The 22,924-nt window shown below is 40.2% G+C and overlaps 1 protein-coding gene across 1 annotated transcript in view; it reads right to left on the bottom strand.

Moving 5' to 3' along the window:
• The window catches only part of Stx7 (syntaxin 7), a 50,323-nt gene that overhangs the window by 10,146 nt on the left and 17,253 nt on the right, over positions 1 to 22,924 (bottom strand). The window contains exons 3-4 of the mRNA XM_045159162.1: positions 3,491 to 3,560; positions 191 to 284 (exon numbers count right to left, since the gene is read on the bottom strand). Coding sequence (XP_045015097.1) covers positions 191 to 284; positions 3,491 to 3,560 — 164 coding nt within the window. The remainder of the gene's footprint in view (positions 1 to 190; positions 285 to 3,490; positions 3,561 to 22,924) is intronic.

The following is a 22,924-nucleotide window of genomic DNA, read 5'->3' as shown; positions in this document are numbered from 1 at the left end:
GAACAGTTTCTGCCTCACTGAACCACAAGATACTAGCTGAGCAACTACATATACTTTTATATTCTGAAACTGAACCTCAAATACAAGTTTTTGCCTCCCCAATTTCTCTTCTAGCATCAAGTTCAAAGCCCCACGTATGCACTTCACTCCCTTCACATTCAAAACAACCCGGGCTCTTAAAGCATGGTACCTGCTCACTGGGGGTAGTGGGCAGGGAGCCAAACTCTTTAACATATTTATCTGTTTCTTTGGCAAGCTGGTTAGTATACTGCTGCTTCTGTTGCCTAAAGGGAAAGAAAAAACACACATTATAAAGAACTATATTTTTTTAAGTTTAAAATATTTTATTTTCTTATTCATACAGCATGAAGCTTTCTAAAGATAATATAACATGTGTATCATGCAGAAGAAAGTCTAAACATTCAACATAAATAATCCCTCCCTTACACACCTTCCCTCACCACAAACTAAAAAAGAAAATCCCCTTTTCCCCAGGAAAGATGTAATGTTTGCACTATTCTTCTGTAACACCAGCCACGATGGGCAAGCAAGAGAAACAGAAAGCATTTGGTAAGACATTTGTTACAAATAATTGTGTACAAAAAATTTGCAAAAGGCTAAGAACTATATATTTGAGTCACAACTCTGCCATTTCTGTTAACTCTAATGAACAGTATTAGAAAAAAAATATTTATATTCTCAAACTGTGAGTTAGAACTAACTGCTTATAGTTTTATAAACTGACTTCTCAATTTCTTCTGTCAAGCCAAAATCTTTAGGTTCTACTTTTTATGAATACTAAGTAAATTTTACATAGCAGGTTCTTCATTCACCCAGGATAACAAAGCTTACAGAAATATCAGGAACACATGTGAATTTTCCTCATCTATTAATAAAAATGATTTCCTATACATTAAAATGAAAGCGATGTCGGGCATATTGGTGCATGCCTTTAATCCCAGCACTTGAGAGGCAAAGGTAAGAGGATCACTAAATTCAAAGCCAGCCTGAGACTACATAGTAAGTTCCAGGTCAGCCTAGGCTAAAGTAAGATCTTACCTCAAAAAAAAAAAAAAAAAAAAAAAAGGAAATTACTTAAGTCAAAAGGAATTTTAACCAGGAGTGTTGACTGTCTGGTTTTTTATAAAGGGCATGTTTTATTTGTGTCTCATACCCGCCAAGTTAGATGGATAAGTAAAGACATTTTTTTTTTCCAATTTCTCAGGTTTTAGGTACATCTAGTCTCTTCCATTTCTTTATGTGAACATTTATTTCCCATATAATTTAAAAAATAGAAAAGAAGAGGCAATAACAGTAAAAACTATTATTGAAGTATGATATACAAAAACTAATAGCATTTCTTTAAAAAGAAACAAAACACAACAAAAAGGGAATATAATATCTATACCCGAATCTTCTGAGCTATCATAAAAAGTACAAATATTAATTTACAAACTTAACACTCAACAAAAGCCCCCTGTACTAAAGTGCTGCTTTACCACTTACATTAGTGCCTCTCATACACATCACAGACCTACACACGGAATGACCACACTAAAGAGGACTACGTAAAAGTTGCCCAGGAGGATCTAATATGGAAAACCATCACCAATTTTTATCTCCATGTACCAAACATCCCATCTTTGATATGCCTTTTGAAATCTTTGGAATTGGACAAAGTTTTACCAGGGCAACCTTACTGATCATGTCTCTGTATTCAGAATTTCTATCAACTCCACAAGATATCATAACAATTCAGAATGATATATTTTCATTCCATTTTACTTTAACACATGATTTATTAGCTTTAAGCACGTTTGCCATCCTGATATCTATCTACTGCAGAAAAATAAAATATATCATACAGGTAAGTATATACCTTCAAATTACACTTCTAAATATATGAACTGCTATTACCTACGTAGTGTATATAAGTATAAACATATATCACTTAAATTTTCCGCTTTTAAAGCACTGAAAATGAAGAGTGTGTAAATAGTGGGGAAATCAATAAAACCAAAGAAATAAGTTTTCCTTGTGAGCAAACTAGGAATAGCTAATAGCTCTGACTACCTCACTTAAATTTCTTAAGGTTCAAATCAGAAAAGATGAAAAACTGTATAATCTATATGTTTTTACAAAACATCACAAAATACTATTATTGTCCTACAAGCATATTAGCTTACTGAAATATGTTCTCCACAAGTTCACTATATATATATATACACATGTGTGTGTGTGTGTGTATGTATGTATGTATGTATATGTATATGTATATGTATATGGATGTGTGTGTGTGTATGTGTGTGTGTGTGTGTGTGTGTGTGTGTGTGTGTGTATTTTGTTGGTGTTTTTTTTTGAAACAGGGTCTTATAAAAGCAAATGGAAGAGGAGGCGTGCTTTGCGGTGCTGTCTTCCAGACCCAAACTGGTCACAGGACGCATGGCCTCACAGGGGCACTACCTACATAACAGCAGATGAGGGACTAGCTGGAAAGAAGGGACTCACAGGAGGGGTGTAGAAAAGGTGAGGTACAGGGTTGGTGGGAGAGGATTATGATAATGGTATGTTGTCTACATGTATGGAAGCTGTCAGTGAAAAGTTTTTTTTTAAGTAAAAATGTTTTTTTTTTAATTTTTTTTTATTTACTTATTTGAGAGCGACAGACACAGAGAGAAAGACAGATAGAGGGAGAGAGAGAGAATGGGCGTGCCAGGGCTTCCAGCCTCTGCAAACGAACTCCAGACGCATGCGCCCCCTTGTGCATCTGGCTAATGTGGGACCTGGGGAACCGAGACTCGAACCGGGGTCCTTAGGCTTCACAGGCAAGCACTTAACCGCTAAGCCATCTCTCCAGCCCTTAAGTAAAAATTTTTAAAATGAAACAGTTCTCACTCTGCAGTCTCACAGGCATGAACCATTATGTCAAGTTTTTAAATTTTTTACTTACATAAATTTATGCATGCAAGTAAAGCCATGCATGTTAAGTATAAAGTTTTGGAAAGTAGTTAGTACAACTATGTACTGATGTAAACAAAATAAAACTGGGACCAATGCAGAGAAGTAAATCACACTGAGAAGCATATAATTTCTCAAAAACAATCGGGATAAAAAAGAAATGCCAACTAAAGAAGTTTTGCTTTGGTAAGAATCAGTACAAACGTCTGGATAAGGTAACAAAAAAAAAAAAAAAAAAAAAAAAAAAAAAACCTTGCTGCCAGGCATGGTGGCACACACCTTTAATCCCAGCACTCACTCGGGAGGCAGAGGTAGGAGGATTGCCATGAGTTCAAGGCCACCCTGAGACTCCATAGTGAATTCCAGGTTAGCCTGGGCCACAGTGAGACCCTACCTCAAAAAACAAAAACAAAAAAAAAAATTAAAAAAAAAATCTTTAGTAATTTTTCTATCAGTTTCTCCAGAAAACACACAGTACAAAAATTACAGTAACAAAAATGGGTTTTCTTATCTTTTTCTTTTCAATACTTACAGCTGTTGCCTCAATTCAGGGGAATCCTGAGGTGTCCCAAGTTGATTCAGAGCCCTCTGGATTTCCACAGCTATTATAAGGAGAAATAAATGGATAACTGTTAGGAAAGTCAGGGCCACAGAAATAAAGGAAAAGCAAGTGTGTAACTGAGCAGCTGAAAGCCAAAGACATTATGATAGACAACAAGAACTGAGAAAAAGATAAAGAAAACTGTTTAAGTCTAATTGACAACAAAAATGGATCTGATTTTCAAAAGCAAATTGAGTGGGAAGGTTAACACGAGAAACTGCACTTATACCGGAAACATTATCTCTCACATTTTACCAGGACAGCAAAGAAATGAGTGATACACTGGCATAAATAATGTGAAGAAAGAAACTACGTTGACTCTATACTTAATTATAATACAAAGTGAATGAATTATAGTCATAAAGGAGGAATGGATAAGAAAATTAGGAATGGGCCTGTCATGGTGTCACACGCCTTTAACCCCAGCACTTGGGAGGCAGAGGTAGGACTGCTGTGAGTTCAAGGCCACCCTGAGACCACATAGTGAATTCTAGGACAGCTTGGACTAGAGTAAAACAAACCAAAAAATAAGAAAAATGAAAAGAAAAGTAAGAAAATTAGAAACAATCTTTTTAGTCATCTGTGTCATAACTGGAAAGGATTAAGACCATTCATGCACGCTAAAACTGGAAGACATTCACACAATCTCAGCTGTCACCAACAGGTGACATTTAGGAGGTGACTTTTATCATATGGGAATATAAATTTGAAATTATCACTGATTTTGAAAAAATATATGATGTTGGTTGAATCCTGTTTTGCAAACAAAGAAGTTGAAGGTTTGGAAATAGCTTCGTGATTAAAGTGCTTGCCTATCAAGCCTAAGTACACAGGCTTGATTCCCCAGAACCCACATAAGCTGGATGACAAGGTGGCACATGTATATGGAGTTCATTTGCAATAGCCAGAGACCCTAGCAAGCCCATTTTCTCCCTCTCCCTCTCTTTAAATATTTAAAAAAATTGTTTATTTGAAAGAGAGAGAGAGATACAGTAATAGGCAGGGAGAGAAAAAGAGAGAGAGAATGGGCATGCCAGGGCCTTCAGCTACTGCAAACAAACTCCAGGCGCATATGTGCCCCTTGTGCATCTGGCTTATGTGGGTCCTGGGGAATTGAACCTTTGTCTTTGCAGGCAAGCGCCTTAACTGTTAAGCCTTCCCCTCTCATCCAAATAACAATGAAATTTTTTTTTTTTCCTGAGGTAGGATCTCACTGCAGCCAAGCTGTTCTAGAACTCTCTCTATGGTCCCAAGCCGACCTCAAACTCAGTGATCCTTCTACCTCTGCCTCCTGATTGCTGGGATTAAAGGCGTATACCACCACGTTGCTCTCTCTATCTCTTTCTAATGAATTTTTTAAAAGAAGTTGAGAAGCACAGAGAATAACTGCTTGTCCAAGAAACTGTAGCTCTTTAGTAGAAGCACTGAGATTAGAACACAGGTTTCTTGGCTTTCGAAACAGTATTTCTCAATGTTCTAAAAAGACTTTGAAAGCATTCAAGAGATCAGTTCACATCTAAGTGTGTGATAGTAGCCAAAACAAATAGAGGAAATGTAAGTGAGTCCAACTTGAAGTAGTTTAAAAGAGTTGAGCTGAGGCTTAGGTGCATCCAAGTGTGGTTTGTGGCCTACCAATGAGTGACCATGACCCTTGCACCCAGTTGAAACTGGTCAAGAAATAAATGCCTGCTTTCTCCTCAGGTTTTATGTACTAAAGATTCTAGGGACAACATTTTACATAGCACTAGCATTACCATTCGACACCATCAGCAGCAAAATATGGCCCAATGGGTCCACAACCTGGTTTTGTATGCCTCCATGCTAAGAACATGTATTAAAGAGCTAATAACAACAAGAAAATGAAGAACTTGCAGGAGATTACATTGAGCCAGGAAAGACTAAAATATTTATTATCCTATACTTTATGGAAAGCTGTTTGAGAGCTGGAGAGATGGCTCAGTGGTCAAAGGTACTTGCTTGCAAAGTCTGATGGCGCAGGTTTGATTCCCCAATACCCACACAAACCCATAAGCACAAAGCAGCACATGTGTTTGGAGTACATTTGCAGTGTCAAGAAGCCCTGGTATATCCATTCTATTGGCCTCTTTCTCTCATTCTCTGATTGCAAATAAATAATAAATTTAAAAAGCTGTTTCAGGGCTAGAGAGATGGCTTAGCAGTTAAGGCATTTCCTGTAAAACCAAAGGATCCCAGTTCGATTTACCAGGACCCACTGTAAGCCAGAAGTACAAGGTGGCACATGCATCTGGAGTTCGTTTGCAGTGGCTGGAAGCCCTGATGCACCCATTCTCTCCCTCCTTCTCTCTCTCTCTCTCTCTGCCTCTTTCTATCTTGCAAATAAATAAGTAAATAAAATATATATTTTAAAAAGCTGTTTGAATAGGACCCTGATAATAGGAGGAAAAGATGATGACATCAAAATAAAACAGAGAATAATGGAGAGGGGGAGGGGATATGATGGAGATTGGATTTGTGAAGGAGAAAGTGAGAGAAAGAAGGGGATTATCATGGTTTATTGTCTATAATTATGGAAGTTGTCAACAAAAGAGTTTTAAAAAGCTATTTGATTTGTCACTCTGAATTACTAAAATTAGTATACTATATATTCATAACTTCAACTCAGCATATTACCTGAATACATTAAGTACTCATTGTATAACTAAGTCTGTTTGGCAAAATAAAATTTTCCACTGAATTCACACCAAGTTGTATGTTTGTAAATATGCTACCAGGACACCACAAGTGCTGGCTGGAATAATTTATTTTTACCTGCTGCTCTTTCATTAATGTAGAAAGAGGATCAGGATCAGGCTTGGTGGTACATGTCTTTAATCTCAGCACTCAGGAAGCCAAGGTAGGAGGATAGCTGTGAGTTTGAGGCCAGCTTGAAACTACATAGTGAATTCTAGGTCAGCCTGGACTATATATAGCAAAACCCTACTTCAAGAAAGAAAAAAAAAAAAAAAAGAAGAAGAAGAGGATTAGAGTTACTCTGCATCACAATGAAACATTTCTGCAGGTATTCAATGTATCACATTTCTACTATTCTGTTACTGCATGGCTTCAGTGAAGATTAATTCTTTTTCTCATGGAAGGTAGGGTAAGATAAAGTGTTTTATGGGAACTTCTGTCTCAACCCAGGTGACCATGAGGGAACAAAAAGGATGGGGTGGAGTGCTTTAGAAGGCTGTCTCCAGACATGAAGCGGCCTTTGCGGGCATCACATAGTGACTGTTGTTACCAACACAATACTGGGCCCATCAACAGTCCATCATGAATGGCTGGGGAGATACATAAAAATAGAGAGACTAGTTGGAAAGAAGGGTTTGGTGGAAGAGGATGAGGGAGATGGATAAAACAAAGTAGTGGGATGGAATTATTATCAAAATACACTAAATATAAGTATGAAAACTATCATTAAGAAGTTTTTTGGGTTGGAGAGATAGCTTAGCAGTTAAGTGCTTGCCTGTGAAGCCTAAGGACCCCGGTTCAAGGCTCGATTCCCCAGGACCCACGTTAGCCAGATGCACTAGGGGGCGCACGCATCATCTGGAATTCGTCTGCAGTGGCTGGAAGCCCTGGCGCACCCATTCTCTCTCTCTCTCTCTCTTTCTCTCTCTCTCTCTCTGCCTCTGTCTGTCGCTCTCAAATAAATAAAAATAAATAAACCAAAAAAAATTAAAAAAAAAAAAAGAAGAACCGCTCACGCTCCTGGTCTCCTGCACTCTAGTCCTCATGGCTCCCTTTCCCAATGGTCTGGGCTGTTATGTATTTACAGGAAAGTGATGGCTCATTTAACTGGCATATTTTCTATTTAAAAAACACTAGGAAAATTAACAGATGATTTTCAAATTATAAAAGGGGTTCTTTCAAGATGTACCTTTAGAAGAATATAGCAAGAAAATTTCCTTTGTCATTATCCACAATTTTGTGCTATTTTCACCATTACTCACTTCCAGAGTACATTACAGTTTTTCGTAACAGAAATACAACTCAACCAAAACGTGCGTCACCGTCTGCTCAGCAGCACAGCGCCACCTGCAGCCCAGCGCGGGGAGACGCGCTCCTTCTCGTTCAGTGTGAGTGTGCTGCCACCTAGCGGATCCCGGCTTGAGGAACGTGCTTCACCACAGACGTGTGCCTTGTTTCTTATTTGGGCAGTAAAATTTTGTTTTTACAAACAAAATGTTAAATAATAATAATAATAATGCAAACAGAGGTTCACGTCAGGGTTTTTAATGCTCCAGCATGTGTAAATTCACCTACCTGGCCTCCTGACACATAGACAAGCACGCTACAAGGACCTTCCCAAACCCACACAGACCACCTTCAAAAACAACTGTTTCCCAATCACCCAGGGAAGAATTCAGCTACCTTATCTTTTAGCAGGCCATATCACTGTTGCTCAATCCAAACTAACGGATGTATAACAGCTAACCTCAGAAAAATAAAGGTCTTAAAAAAAAAAATCCTTAGTTGATTTTGACATTCCAATTCAGTCTCAACCTCCACAGAGAGGAAGAACAAGTTTACACTGACCAGCAAGTGGACTGCAGAGTCCCCCTGGCTTTGATCACACTTTGTGCTGCTGACTTTGGGGCTCTGACCTCACATTTCCAAACCAAGCTGCTTCAACAGCCACATGCTGAGAAACCACCTAGCTTTCCCATGTCAGTGACTTAAACTGGGCAGTGCAAGTAAGCTCCTTTCACTGGAGGTAACGAGGGTCAGGAAACGAGAGTACAGGAGGAAGGGCTACGTCATTTCCTCCGAAGCCAGATGTGGACAAGAAGAGTATTCTTATTAACATATCTTAATTAACCATTGTGACTCATGCTTGAGGACAACATAACTTAATAATCTATGATATATGTATGGTGAGGATTACAGAGGAAATGATAAATTTCAACATAAATGGCAATTATATCCCATGAAGAGGAGGAAGGAGTCAGCTCCTATCTGAGAATGGCATGTACCTAACAGCTACATACAAGTGACTAAAACAGAACCACAAAAACCCTAAATATGAGAAGACTGAACTCTTTCCTTATCTATCAGTTCCTACTGCACTGTAAGGTGATGTGGAGAACTATACAATATATGTGAAAACATTTCTAAACACAGCAGAGCTCTCTATTAGATACTATTTATAATAAATTTTAGAGTTGAAATTCAGATCCATTATGGAGCACAAGGAAGACAGGAAAATGTCCATTTAAAGTATCATTATAAAAAGTTATTTTTGTGTGTGCGTGTGTGTGTGTTTGGGTATGACAGGGCCTCCTGATACCACTGCAAATGAATGCACATCCAGCTGTAATGTGGGTGGGTGGGACTTAAACCCCAGCCAATAGGCTTTCTAAGCAAGTGCTTTTATCCACTGAGCCATCTTCCCAATCTATAAAATATCTTTACCAGTTAAAAATACATAAGCTTGGGGGCTGGACAGATGGCTTAGTGGTTGATCACTTGCCTGTGAAGCCTAAGGACCCCAGTTTAAGGCTCGATCCCCCAGGACCCATGTTAGCCAGATGCACAAGCGGGCGCACGCATCTGGAGTTCCTTTGCAGTGGCTGGAGGCCCTGGTGAGCCTGTTCTCTCTCTGTCTCTCTCTGTCTCTGTCTCTCCCTTCCTCTTTCTTTCTTTGTCTGTGGCTCTCAAATAAATAAATAAAAATAAACACAAATACATAAACTTGCCAGGTATGGTGGCATACCCCTTTAATCCCAGCACTTGGAAGGCAGAGTAGAAGGATCACCGAGAGTTTGAGGCCACCCTGAGACTACATAGTGAATTCCAGGTCAGCCTGAGCCAGAGTGAGACCCTACCTCAGGTAATCAAAAAAAAAAAAAAAAAAAAAGCCATAAACTATCAACACAAAAAGGCTCCAAGAAAAGGTCATGTGGGTCATGTGGACTCGGTCTACTTAATAATATATCAACATCACAAGGGGAGGCTCGTCCTAGAGAATCAGAAAGATGTTGAAACCCTGTGGCTTCTTTTCAAAGTTCTCTTTATCTGTGGCTCTGTCTTGTGACTGGGACAGGAAGGAGCTTTTATCTTCTTGGTGGTTCCCTCCTTGAGGGAGACTGTGGAGTCAGTCTCCAGAGAAGCTCCGCCTCCAAGAACCAGCCCAGTGACGGTACTGTGCCTCCTGGCATGCGCCCCTGCAGGTACACCTGGCCTTGCCAAGCAACCTCAAGTTTAGAGCAGGTAGAAGTTCCTCACTGGGTTTTTCCCCAGAGACGACACAGGTAGAAAAGCCCAGAGGCTGGCAGAGCCACAGTTTGGGGTAATTTAATGCTCCTGTCGATTAATAAAAGGCTGACTCGACTCATAGGACCTGATCCTTAGCACCATGGCCAAAACAAGTCATCTGCCAACCATGAGTAAATAAAAAGTCAGATTCCCAGACGGCCAGAACATTCCGGACTGTACCTCCTAGCAAAGGCTCACGTTTTAGCACAGGGACTGCTGTACAGACAGCAAGCAGAGGTGAGGGCCAAGAGCCCTGTCTCTGCAGAAGGCGGGTAAGATGCACACAGGAAGGACATAGTGAGGATGTCCTGCACCTGGCAGACCTCTAGCCTTCCCGATGTCTCCTTTTGCCCATGGCATTCCCTTCCTCTCCAACACTACTTGGCCCAGTAATGCTGTGCCCCAGCAGCCAAGGAGGACCCAGGCCACCAAGTGACTCCAGTGTAGATGACAATGATTCCCAGCCTCCTCCCTCCGTCCTAATTTCTCAAGATATCATGAAGCGCTTCTATAATACTCGAAGCAATGCCTGCTTCCTGTAGGAATGCAGTACAATTGTCTGATTCTCCCGCTTGCTTCCTTCCACAAGCAAAACACAACAGAGGGAAAAGGGGGAAAAAAGTATTTTCACAGAAATTAAGACAAAATTCGTAAAAATTCATAAAAATGTGTAAATATGGCCAAAAGGAAGAGAAATGAGAAGGCAGGGAATAATAAAGCTGTGGAGGCCAGAGAAGGGGGAGGAGAGCTTCCAGCTGTCACCAGTGAATATTCACAGGGTGAGCATCCTTAATCCAAAAATCCGAAGTTCAAAACTTTTGAACACTAGAGTGTCACAAATGGAAAATTCCAGACTATGAACCTTTCATTTCATGGACAGAATTACTAAAAATATTGTATACAATTACCTTCAGGCTACGTGTTCAAGATTCAATATATAGGGCTGGAGAGATGGCTTAGCGGTTAAGCGCTCGCCTGTGAAGCCTAAGGACCCCGGTTCGAGGCTCGGTTCCCCAGGTCCCACGTTAGCCAGATGCACAGGGGGCGCACGTGTCTGGAGTTCGTTTGCAGAGGCTGGAAGCCCTGGCGCGCCCATTCTCTCTCTCTCTCTCTCTCTCTCTCTCTCTGCGCCTCGTTCTCTGTCTGTTGCTCTCAAATAAATAAATAAATAAATAAAAAAAGATTCAATATATACATGATTTTCATGTTCAGACTGGAATTCTGTTCCCAAGATGTCTCATTTTACATAAACTAATATCCTACAATTCAAAGTCTGAGATTTGAACACTTGTGGCCCTATACATTTTAGGTAACAGACACTCAATCAGAGGGAGAGAGAGACATAGAGAGGTGTGTAGATAACACACACACACACACACACACACACACACACACACACACACACAAACACCACTGAGTGGGAACAGGCAGGAGCCAGGCTATGAAGCAAGGAGTGGTCTGCCAGAACAGGCAGACAGAGGAGGCTCCAACCTGACCAAGGCTGATCACGGATGGGACTATTTCCTAAAAGGATGGAAATACCTAGGAAAGAAGTGTTCTTGGGACCCTGAAATGATGGGGTGACATCATGACTACAGGGGAGAACCCTCCTATATCAGACTAGGTCCTGTGAGACAGAGACTGGAGGAAACAATCCTCGGGGGGTTGGGCAGCACAGATGTCCATGTGAGGAGGCAGGGGAGAAAGCCCCTGAGCAGGGAAGCTAGACAGCTCCTCCCATGAAAATCAAACCAGTCAGCAAGCAGCCTCACAGGGGCCACTTGGAAATGTGGATATCAACAGTAACTCCCAACATGGAGTCCATATCTGAGAAAATATGTCATGATACCACAAAGTGACTAAAATGAAAGTTATGATCAAAAATAACCCCCAAAATGAGCCAACAGGTGCAACAGTGAGCTAACAGGTGCAATAGTGGCACGTCTGTCCTGGTGGAAACCAACTGCCCTCTAATTAGACCGGAGGTCCATTCCATGGGAGGGAATATATCCCTGATACTGAAAACCTAAAACAGGGGTAGTCATGAGCCCTAGGGGTGTAATATCTGCTGTTGTCTTGCTAAATGTATATGCTATGCTCGTCAAACTGCCTGGTAATCACTTCTCTTAATGTTCATACCCATATATTAATGATACTCTCACTTTTGGTACAGAACCTTCTTTTTTCAGATGACAGTGACCTTGGGATGACTCAGAAGGCATCATGGTGGTGGGAAGAAGTGACAGAAGTGCTCAGCACTGCAATATCTCTATCATACCTTCCAAGGCTCAGGGTCCATTGTTGACGAGGTAATGGAAAGAATGTAATAGCCAAAGGGTAGGACTCCTTAGTATGTGCTCCTCCAGACACAAAATGGCCTGAATATCCATGACCTCATAGTGCCTGACACTACCCATACAAGACCATCATAAAAGGAGGAAAAGATGATGACATCGAAATAAAACAGAGACTGATTGAGAGGGGAGGATATACAATAGAGAGTGGAGTTTCAAAGGGGAAAGTGGGGGAGAGAGGACATTACCATGAGACACTGTTTACAATCATGGAAATTGTTAATAAAAAATTAATTAATTAAAAAACAAAAAAATACCCCCAAAAGTCTTTAAGAAGAGTCTATGAGGCAGTTTTAAAGGAAGATCAGAAAGACCAAGAGCACATGGTCAAATGATAACAAGCTAATGAGTAAAAAGTCGACTCATTCAGGAAGGAAAAGGAAGAGTTTAAGTCTCAGAGCTCTCTCCTCCACGTACCGCCATGCCTAGACTAGGTCTGGAATTCAGGAGCCACGTCCAGCGGGAAGGGGCCTCATGCACCGCAGCCTCCACACACCACTCAAGGCCTCTCTGCAGGGCAGCTTCGTCTTCCTCCCAGAAAACCTTTTCTCCAGCCCTCTCTTGCTTTCCTGGACCCTCTTGCGCTTTCTGGGGCACCCATCCCACCTTACCTCTTTCTCCCTCTTCCTTTCCACCCCCCAGCCTGTTACAATTATGTCCTCAACTCAATAAATGGTTTATCTCCGTGCCTCAATTTTGAGTCCCAAATCTATAAAAAAAAAAAAAAAATTTAAACAAGGTAAATTTAGAAATGAAGTCTAAATGACAAGTAAGAACAAAAACAGAGAAAGCGTTGGAGCATATCTCCGCTATCCAGTGCAGTTTCAGTCACTTTGGTCCCTAAGGTCACTCTCACTGTACACCTCCTGAGGGCTGTGACTTTTAGCTAACACCCTGTCCACCAGACTCTTCAGGATATCAATGCGCAGCAGCTCAATGTCCCTCAACTTCTCCCCAAGTGATCATGTGTCTCCCCCCTCCACCCCCGCAGAGCACAGCTCCACCTTCTCACTGCTGACAGCCGCAGCACCATGTCTTGGTAGTACCATGTCTTCATAATGCCACGGCCATCACTATTCCCTGGGCACCTAGCCCGCGCTGGCATACTGACTCCAAAAAGCCCTCCTGGCCTTAGATTACATGGCCCATGACAGTAACTGCTCCCTTGCATATGTCCACCAGCCTAACCACCTGACACATCTCCAACAATGCATCTTCTGTCCCTGTACTATCACCCTCTGCCCAAACCCTTGTTCCATTCAAGGTCCTTACAATGACCTGCAAGGTCTGCCCAATCTGGCACAAGCTCCCACTCTCCTTCCTTTTCACCAGTCCTCAATGTCCCACGGGAACTTCCATAGTATTCCTCCCCGAAAATTCCTAGATACTGAGAGCACATTCCCTTACTTTCTTCAATTCCTCAAGCCTACCTGGATCCTCCTCCTGGATGAAGTTCTTCCTGCAGACAAGTACTATTCATTGCTACTGTTCAAAATGTTTATAAGACCTTTTTCTACAACATCATTCAATTGTCTTCGTTATCTGATGCTGTCACCCTCACTTAAGGGTCACTCCATGAGGGCATGCATTTCTGTTTATTGTGTTCACTGACACACCTCCAGCATCCAGACTGCCTAGTATACCACAGGCACTTTGTGAATACTCAAGGAATGAACAAATGTTCACAGATGCACAAACTGTGTCCTGGTACAACATGAATGTCTTGTGTTACATAAGTCAGATTGTCCTGAATTCAAGTTCTAATTCAAATACAAATGTATGAACTTACACAAGTGACTTAACCACTCTAAACCTAAATTTTCTCATCTGAACAGGCATGATGATGAACTCTAGTAACAATGTGAAAAACCAGACTATTCTTAATATAAGACACAGAGCAGGTAAAAGAATTAAAACAAATAAAATAAAATACTAGGTTAGCACACAACATGCCTATAATCCCAGCATTCTGCAGTCTGCTGGAACAAAGATAATAAGACCGAGTTCTCAGCTTCATAGCAAAACTCTCTCTTGAAAAAGAAAAAGAAAAAGTAAAAGAAAAAGAAAAAGAAAAGCAAAATCAAAGGATCTCACTTTCCAGCAAGACTACACACCTAAAAAGCACCAGATATATACTGGCATGCTTATTTTCCAGTGTACTCTGAGTTTTCACAAATAGGCAGGCTTCCGTGGGACTTTATTAGAGATTTCCAGACTCCAGAGTAGAATGATGGTCCACAGACTAGAAGCAAATCTTGATATAATCTGTGGGCATTCCTCGCTGACTTCCCATGGGATGAAGACAAAACCATCCCAGAGAAGTATGTGGCCACACACAGCATCATGAACGCATGAGCGCACCCATGGCGTACTGAAACAATGCTCATGAGAACGACACCACAACGAGGAAGGTGGGGAGCACTACTTTGGATCACATCTGGGTTCATCCAAAGTAACATCCAAAGCAAGCCAACTAACAGTCGCTTTAGGAAAAGCTCTATGTGGAATACATACAAAAGGCAATTAATCTTTGACCAAAAATACTGCTTGGCAGATCTGACCAGAATAGAGAACAGACACAAATTAATAAAATTAAGAGATAAAAAAGGTACCATCACAACAGATACCAGAGAAATTCAAAAAAATTATAGGGATAGACTATAAAAACATATACTCCACTAAGTATGAAAATCTGAAAGGAATAGATGATTTCCTTGATTTATATGACCTACCTAAATTAAATCAAGATGAGATTAATCACTTAAATAGACCTATAACAAGTATGGAGTTCCAAGCAATTATCAAAAATCTCCCAATTAAAAAAAAGTCCAGGCCCAGATGGATTCACTGGTGAATTTTACCAGACCTTAAGGGAAGAACTAACACCATTGCTTCTTAAGTTTTTCCATAAAATAGAAAAAGAAGAAATTCTACTGAACTCCCTCTATGAAGCTAGCATCACCCTGATATCAAAACCAGGCAAAGGTAGAACAAAAAAAGAGAAAATTACAGACATGAACACAGATGCAAAAATTCTCAACAAAATATTGGCAAATAGAAAACAAGAATATATAAGAAAGATCTGACCAAGTAAGCTTTATCTCACAGATGCAAGGATGGTTCAACATATGCAAATCGATAAATATAATACATTATATAAATGGACTGAAGGACAAAAATCACATGATCATCTCATTAGATGCAGAAAAATCAATTGAAAAAATGCAACATCCCATCATGATAAAAGTCCTACAGAGACTGGGAATAGAAGGAACATATGCATAAAGGCTGTTTATGACAAGCCTATAGCCAACATATTACTGAATGGAAACTTCTCCACTAAAATCAGGAACAAGACAAGGGTGTCCTTTTATTTGATATAGTACTGGAAGTCATAGCCATAGCAATAAGGCAAGAGACACACATAAAAGGGATACAAATTGGAAATGAAGAGATCAAGTTTTCATTATTTTCAGATAACATGATTCTATACATAAAGTACCCTAAAGACTCTACCAGAAAACTATTAGAACTGATAAACATCTATAGCCATACAGCAGGATATAAAATAAACACACAGAAATCAGAATCCTTCATATATGCTAACAACACACACACAGAGGATGAATCAGAGAATCGTTTCCATTCACAACTGCATTAAAAAAACAAAAATAAAGTACCTTGGAATAAACCTAACTAAGAAAGTGAAGGATCTCTACAATGCAAACTTTAAAACACTCAAGCAAGAAATTGCAGCACATTAGAAAATGGAAAAACATCCCTTGTTCTTGGATCGGAAGATTCAATATTGTGAAAATGGCAATCTTACCAAAAGGAATCTACACATTTAATGCAATCCCTATCAAAATTCCAATGGCATTCTTCACAGAAATAGAAAAAACACAATCCAAAAATTCATTTGGAATCACAAAATCTTGAATATCTAAAACAATTATGAGCAACAAAAATAAGGCTGGTGGTATCACCATACCTGATTTTAACCTATACTACAGAGTCATAGTAACAAAAATGGCATGGTACTGGCACAAAAGCAGACATGTAGAACAATGGAGCAGAAGGATCAGAATAGAGGACCCAGATGTAAGTGCAGGTAGCTATAGCCACCTGATATTCAACAAAAATTCCAAAAATACTCATTGGAGAAAAGACAGCCTCTTCAGCAAATGGTGCTGAGAAAACTGGATATGTATTTGTTGAAGGATGTAAGTAGATCCTTCTCTCTCTTCATGCATAAGAATTAAGTCCAAATGGATTAAAGACCTTAACATCAGACCAGAAACTCTGAAAGTGCTAGAGGAAAAAGTACAGGAAACCCTTCAACATATTGGTCTTGGCAAAGACTTTCTGAAAATAACCCCAATTGCTCAGGCAATAAAACCACAGATTAACCACTGGGATCTTATGAAGTTACAACTGTGTATGCAAAGGACACTGTGAATAAAGCAAACAGGCAACCTACAGAATGGGAAAAAAATCTTTGCCAGCTATACATCTAATAAAGGATTAATATCTAGGATATACAAAGAACTAAAAAAAATTAAATAACAAGAAATCAAATGACCCAATTAAAAAATGGGCTATCCAACTAAATGGGGAGGTCTCAAAAGAAGAAATACAGATGGCATATAAGCATCTTTAAAAAAATGTTCTACATCCCTAGTCATCAGGGAGATGCAGATTTAAACTACATTGAGATTCCATCTCACTCCTGTCAGATTGGCCACCATCATGAAAACAAATGATCATAAATGCTGGCAAGGATGTGAGAGAAGAGGAACACTTCTACACTGTTGGTGGGAATACCATCTGGTCCAAGCATTGTGGAAATCAGTGTGGAGGTTCCTGAGACAGCAAAAAACAGATCTACCATATGACCCAGCTATAGCACTCCTAGGCATATATCCTAAGGACTCATCTCATTACCTTAGAGATACTTGCTCAACCATGTTTATTGCCACTCAATTCACAATAGCTGGGAAATGGAACCAGCCTAGATGTCCCTCAACTGATGAGTGGATAAAGACAATATGGCACTTTTACAAAATGGAGTCCTACTCAGCAGTAAAGAAAAATGAAATTATGAAATTTGCAGGAAAATGGATGGATCTGGAAAGGATCATACTAAGTGAGGTAACCCAGGCCCAGAAAGCCAAGTGTCACATGTTCTCTCTCACACGTGGATCCTAGCTACAGATGATTGGACTTCTGTGTGAAGAGGAAGACAGCTCAGTAGCAAAGACCAATAAGCTAGACAAGAGATATAAAGGGAAGAGTAAGAGAAAGGAAAGGAGGGGGTACTTAATAGGATGGCATTGTACATATGTTAGTAGAAGAGGTATTAATGGGGGTGAAAAGGCCCAAAGTGAGGTCAGGAGAAGAGATTGAATAAAGGAAAGGTGGAGGGAGGGCTAATCAAAATCTAAGAGGATATAAATAAATCATATGGAAACCTATGTTTTTGGATAATGGAACACTCAGGAGCCATAGATTGTTACTAGAAAATTTTTAGTGCCAGGGATGGAATACTTTCCAATAAGTTGTTGGCCACGGAGGTCCCTAATGCCCCCAAAACATTACAGGCCATTGCCAAGGCCCTTGGTTTCCCACCAGGAATAGATGGTAAGACCCTATTGCTGAAGACTCTACACACTTGGGCTGCAAGACCAATAAAAAATCCTGCTGGAACTGAACTGATAACCTCCCCCACGAAGACCAGCTGAAAGAAAGCTGCAAGAAGCCATTCTGCATGTAGTTCAATGGGAGAGAGTGAAATCACTAGTGAAGATACTCATCAATGGACACTGCAAGCCTTATATTTTGCCAGCCACTCCAAATGATCCAGCTGCCCTCTAATTAGACTGGAGGCCCGCTGATACTACCTACACAAGAACCATCATCATAAGAGGAAAAGATGATGACATCAAAATAAGAGAGAAACTGATTGAGAGCAGGAGGGTAGATGATGGAAAATAGAGTTTCAAAGGGGAAAGTGGGGGTGGGAGGGCATTACCATGGGATATTGTTTATAATCATGGAAGTTGTTAATAATAAAAAAAATTGCTTGGAACTTGGTAAGCAAAGAAACAACAGCAAAAAGGATCAGAGAGATGACGGCAAGACCCGTCAAAATAATTCTGAGGAATGAAAACTAAGTAGCAAAGCCTAACTTCTGCTGTCGGGCTCCCATACAAGCACTAGGCCAACAAGAATGAGCTCAGCAGCCATTATACAACTGACCATAAACTATATTCTAATGAAAACGAAACTGCACTGTTGCAACTACTGGTGATTAATTCATGTTTATAATGAACAAAATCTCATAGTAATTGTAATAATTTTAAGTAAATATTATCTAGTTAGAGACACTTTTGTCATATGGCCACAATCATACTTACCAACTGTGGTGGCTGAATTTAAAATGACCCCTCATATGTCTGGATACCTGTTTCTCAGCAAAGTGGCACTATACGTCAAGGCTATGGAGTCTGTAGGAGGTGGAGCCTTGCTAAAGAAGGTGGGTCTCCAGGGCAGGCCTTGAGGTACTTTAGCCTGGCCCCACTTGCTGTCTCCTTAGGTCTCTCCTTCCTCTCTGGTGACATGACTCTGGCTTCCTACACAGGCCCTGCTTTCCTCCACCCTCTGGACCTTGCGCTGAAATAAGTGCTTTCCTTCCCGAAGCTGCTGCTGGGCAGGTCTTCTGCCCCAGCAAGGAGACAGTGACTGATGCATGTATACAGAGGATTGATTTGTGGCGACAGTACAGGTATCGAGCTCCCCAACTCTCAATCATATATATACTCATAGGATAAAATTTTCTTTAATAAAGGATTGGGTAAATTCTGTATAGAACAACTAATAATGAAAATAATCAGTATAGCAAACAAAACATTTATGTTATCATCTCATTTTTGTAAATAATAATAATAATAATAATCATGTGTGAATACCTCTGCAGATAAAATACATGAAAACCATTCTCTCAAAGACTGGCATGTTAGTGAGGAACACAGAATAAGTAACTAAAAGTTGCACTTTGATTTAAAGATAAGATGCATTCCATTAACAAAGCGGCTGATGAGAAATGGCTGAAGGAAACAATGGTAGGTCAAGGAAGGTATCTACCACATGTAATGAGACCCGACTACCAAAAAAGAACCAGCCACAGGCTGATCTGGGGAGACATATGAAGCTAAATGAGAGGAAATGCAAAGACCTTGAGGTGACACTTTGGAGTGTGGCAATGCAAGGGGAAAGTGTAGATAGCAAGTAGGAACAGAGATTAGATCTGGGAGGGATTCATTCACCCTTGATTATAAATTACTTGGCTTAACTCATTCTCGAGTTTTAAGCTGCGGGAAGACATGATATCATTTATAATTTTAAAAGTTCACCTTGGTAACCATGTGGAGAAGACTAACACATGGGAATGGAATCAGGGAGAATGATTTAGAGGACACAGTCACTCAAAGCAATAGAAGCAACTCAGACCTGGGTGGTGACATGGAAATGAGGAGAAATGGATAAATTTGACATATACAATATTTGCAATTAGATAGGATGCAGGGAAGGAAAGACACCCGTTATCAGATTGCAGGGCAGGAGTGAAGGTAACAAGTTTGTGCTCAGGGCAGAGACATATAGATGGTTCTGGCAGGAAGAGAAGTTAAAGTTCCCAAAGCACACTGGAGCCCCCCCTTAAGGAGACAGCTCATTAAATAAGAGTTCACTGGTCACACACTGCACTTGTGCTCAGTCACTCGCTGATAAGAGTCCCATGGATAAGAGTTAATTTTCCTGCCTGACTACTACATTGTGCTAATGACTTAGGCATGAAAAATATTACAATGAAATCAAACTACTGGGTTTCTCTCCTTAACCGCAAAGTTAATCTCAACCAAATGCTCTGAGATGTACGATAGGAAAGGTACATAGATCAGAAAGGAGGGAGGGAAGAGACAAGCTTTCAATTCTCTTTCCTCTATCCAGTATTTTCTCACTTCATTAAAGTTCTACATGAGGAAAAGGAAACAGACAATTCCAGTGAGCTTGCTCACTTCGGGAGGCTGGGGGTCCTTTCTTAAAGAAAATCTTGCTGTGGCACCAAAAAGAGAAGTTAGGATACTAACTTCCCTTTTGTGTAGTCATGTGTTAAGGTGCTTCAAAACAAGAGCCCCCTGCCCCAGACTCAACAAGCAAACTTTTGGCATTCTCAGAGACAGCAAAGGGATCCATGTTTTTACAGACATTTTGTTTTGTTTTGAGGTAGGGTTTCACTGTAGCTCAGACTGTCCTGGAATTAACTATGTAGTCTCAGGGTGGCCTCGAACTCACGGCAATTCTCCTACCTCTGCCTCCCAAGTGCTGGAATTAAAGGTATGTGTCACTATGCCTGGCTCCAACTTTTTATGTCATCTCAAACTCTTGAGAATCTTACTAGGATGCCATCAGTGCACCAACACCTCTTAATAAACAAGGGAAGTGCACGTACAGGAGGAGAAGCTACTTACCAACACAGGGAAATTCAAGCGATATTCATAAAATTCTAAACAAGTCTATGTGTAGTGGGCAGCTTAAATTTACAGGCGACAAATGACAAAAAAAAAATGATTAATTCAACCAAAATACATTCTGTCATCTATAACATTTATAACAATGGTCATAAATTCATTCTTAGCACTTCCCTAGAGACTTCTGCCTTCCCAAACTGTATGTAAAACATATATACAGAGGAAACACACGTGACATATTACATAAATTCTAACACAAACTTCTTCCCTCAAATTCTGATGCAAAGATTTTTCCAGTGGATTTGTTTAAACCATGTCCAGCAGCTACCTTCAGCCACTTTATGCTTTCTTTTTTCAGGTTACTCTTTAAAAAGAGTATTAACTCAAATGCTGGCATTCTTATTCGTGCTCAGAACGGAGATGCCGCTCCACCACAATTAGTATATATGTAAATATTTTAACTCAGCGTTTTGTTAATTTTGTTTTGACTCACTGCAGAAACTTCACTGCCCACAACTCTCCCATCTCCTCATACTTAGTGCACACTGCATAAATCCTGGTGTCACTCTAATTGCTTTTACGCATGGCTTCCTTTATGAGATGTTGAAAACATGTATTATGGACCTAGACATAACATCGGGACCCTTAAGAATAAACAAACAAAAACCTAATCTGTTATGTGTTACAAAAGCTTTCTTTCAGGACTCTAAAACAGCTCTCAGTAGCCTGTTTCCGTAGAAGAGACTATACTCCTGCCCACATACAATGTGTGTAAGGAAACCACCACCTAGAAAGTGAACAGCTTACTCAAGCTCCCCCTGTCTGAATCTGATTTCAGGAAATGTGCAAGCACATGCATATACCTTATGCAACAGACTGAATTTCCTAACTCAGCTGCATCCTGTAATGCCTGATTCCAATCAGAGAATGGCAAATTTAGCCACAATGAAATATAACTAAAATAGCTAAAATGGACAAAATTTAAGACATGGCTTGCAAGGATGTGGTGTGATATGAACTGTCATACCCTGGCTGATGGCAGCATAATAATAAGCATACTTAAGTAAGCTGGCTTACCTACTAAAGCTAACACACGTACCCTGAGAGCCAGCAACCCTCGCTTGAGGTACACACACAGAACACTGCTGATCATAGGAAAGGGAAACAACAAAACATGGAAGAAGAATAAACTGAGGTTCAAGGGTCTGAATGTGGAGTACAATGTAAGTGCAAACAGCCTATAGCTACAAGGATAAATCCCAAGCATAATGCAGAGAATGAGTCCCAACACAAATAAAGCACACTAGTACATCAGATGACACTTGAAGCCAGGTAAGCTAATTAGAGATGTTAAAAATCAGGATTCTGGAATATCTGAAAGACATGGAGTGGGTACGCAAATGAAGAGGATGTGGGAGGGGGGGCTCAGAATGTTCTATTTCTTGATATGCATGGTGTTGGGAGAGATATTCCATTGGACTAATAATCTCTATACTAGCTCAGAACATACATGTCATTTTTTTAAAATTTTTTTTGTTCATTTTTTATTTATTTATTTGAGAGCGACAGACACAGAGAGAAAGAGAGATAGAGAGAGAGAGAGAATGGGTGCGCCAGGGCTTTCCAGCCTCTGCAAACGAACTCCAGACGCGTGCGCCCCCTTGTGCATCTGGCTAACGTGGGACCTGGGGAACCGAGCCTTGAACAGGGGTCCTTAGGCTTCACAGGCAAGCGCTTAAACGCTAAGCCATCTCTCCAGCCCCATACATGTCATTTTTTAAAGACAAAAAACATGTTTAAAATGTCAACTAATTTCTTCTGTGTCTTTCAAAAACACAAGTTTTCTCTGTGTATTCTGAAGACGTGTTTCTATACAGTATGTGTTTGGTCCATGTGAAAGCATTCTTTGGTTTGACAGGCTCAGCATGTCAACCCACAATGGCTTGCTTCCCTTTATACCACACACACACTGGTACTAAATCAGAGAAAATACAGAAAAGATAAGAGAAGGTAATTGAGTATACATTTCTAGTCTAAATATTGATAATAAAAATGCTACTTTTGAGCACTGACTCAAAATGTGAGAACTAAATCTAATACTTCTTAGACACATGTTGAGCTTCTGGAGCTAGGAAAACAGACAGGTGTGTTTACTTCCCACTCCACTCTACTGAAAGTGGTGGCCTGAGACTCTGGGTCAAGAA

This window comes from Jaculus jaculus, chromosome 9 (genome assembly GCF_020740685.1).
Source record: "Jaculus jaculus isolate mJacJac1 chromosome 9, mJacJac1.mat.Y.cur, whole genome shotgun sequence".
Lineage (NCBI taxonomy): Eukaryota > Metazoa > Chordata > Mammalia > Rodentia > Dipodidae > Jaculus > Jaculus jaculus.
Note: the sequence above shows the minus strand (reverse complement) of the source record. Positions and strands in the feature narration are given on the sequence as shown.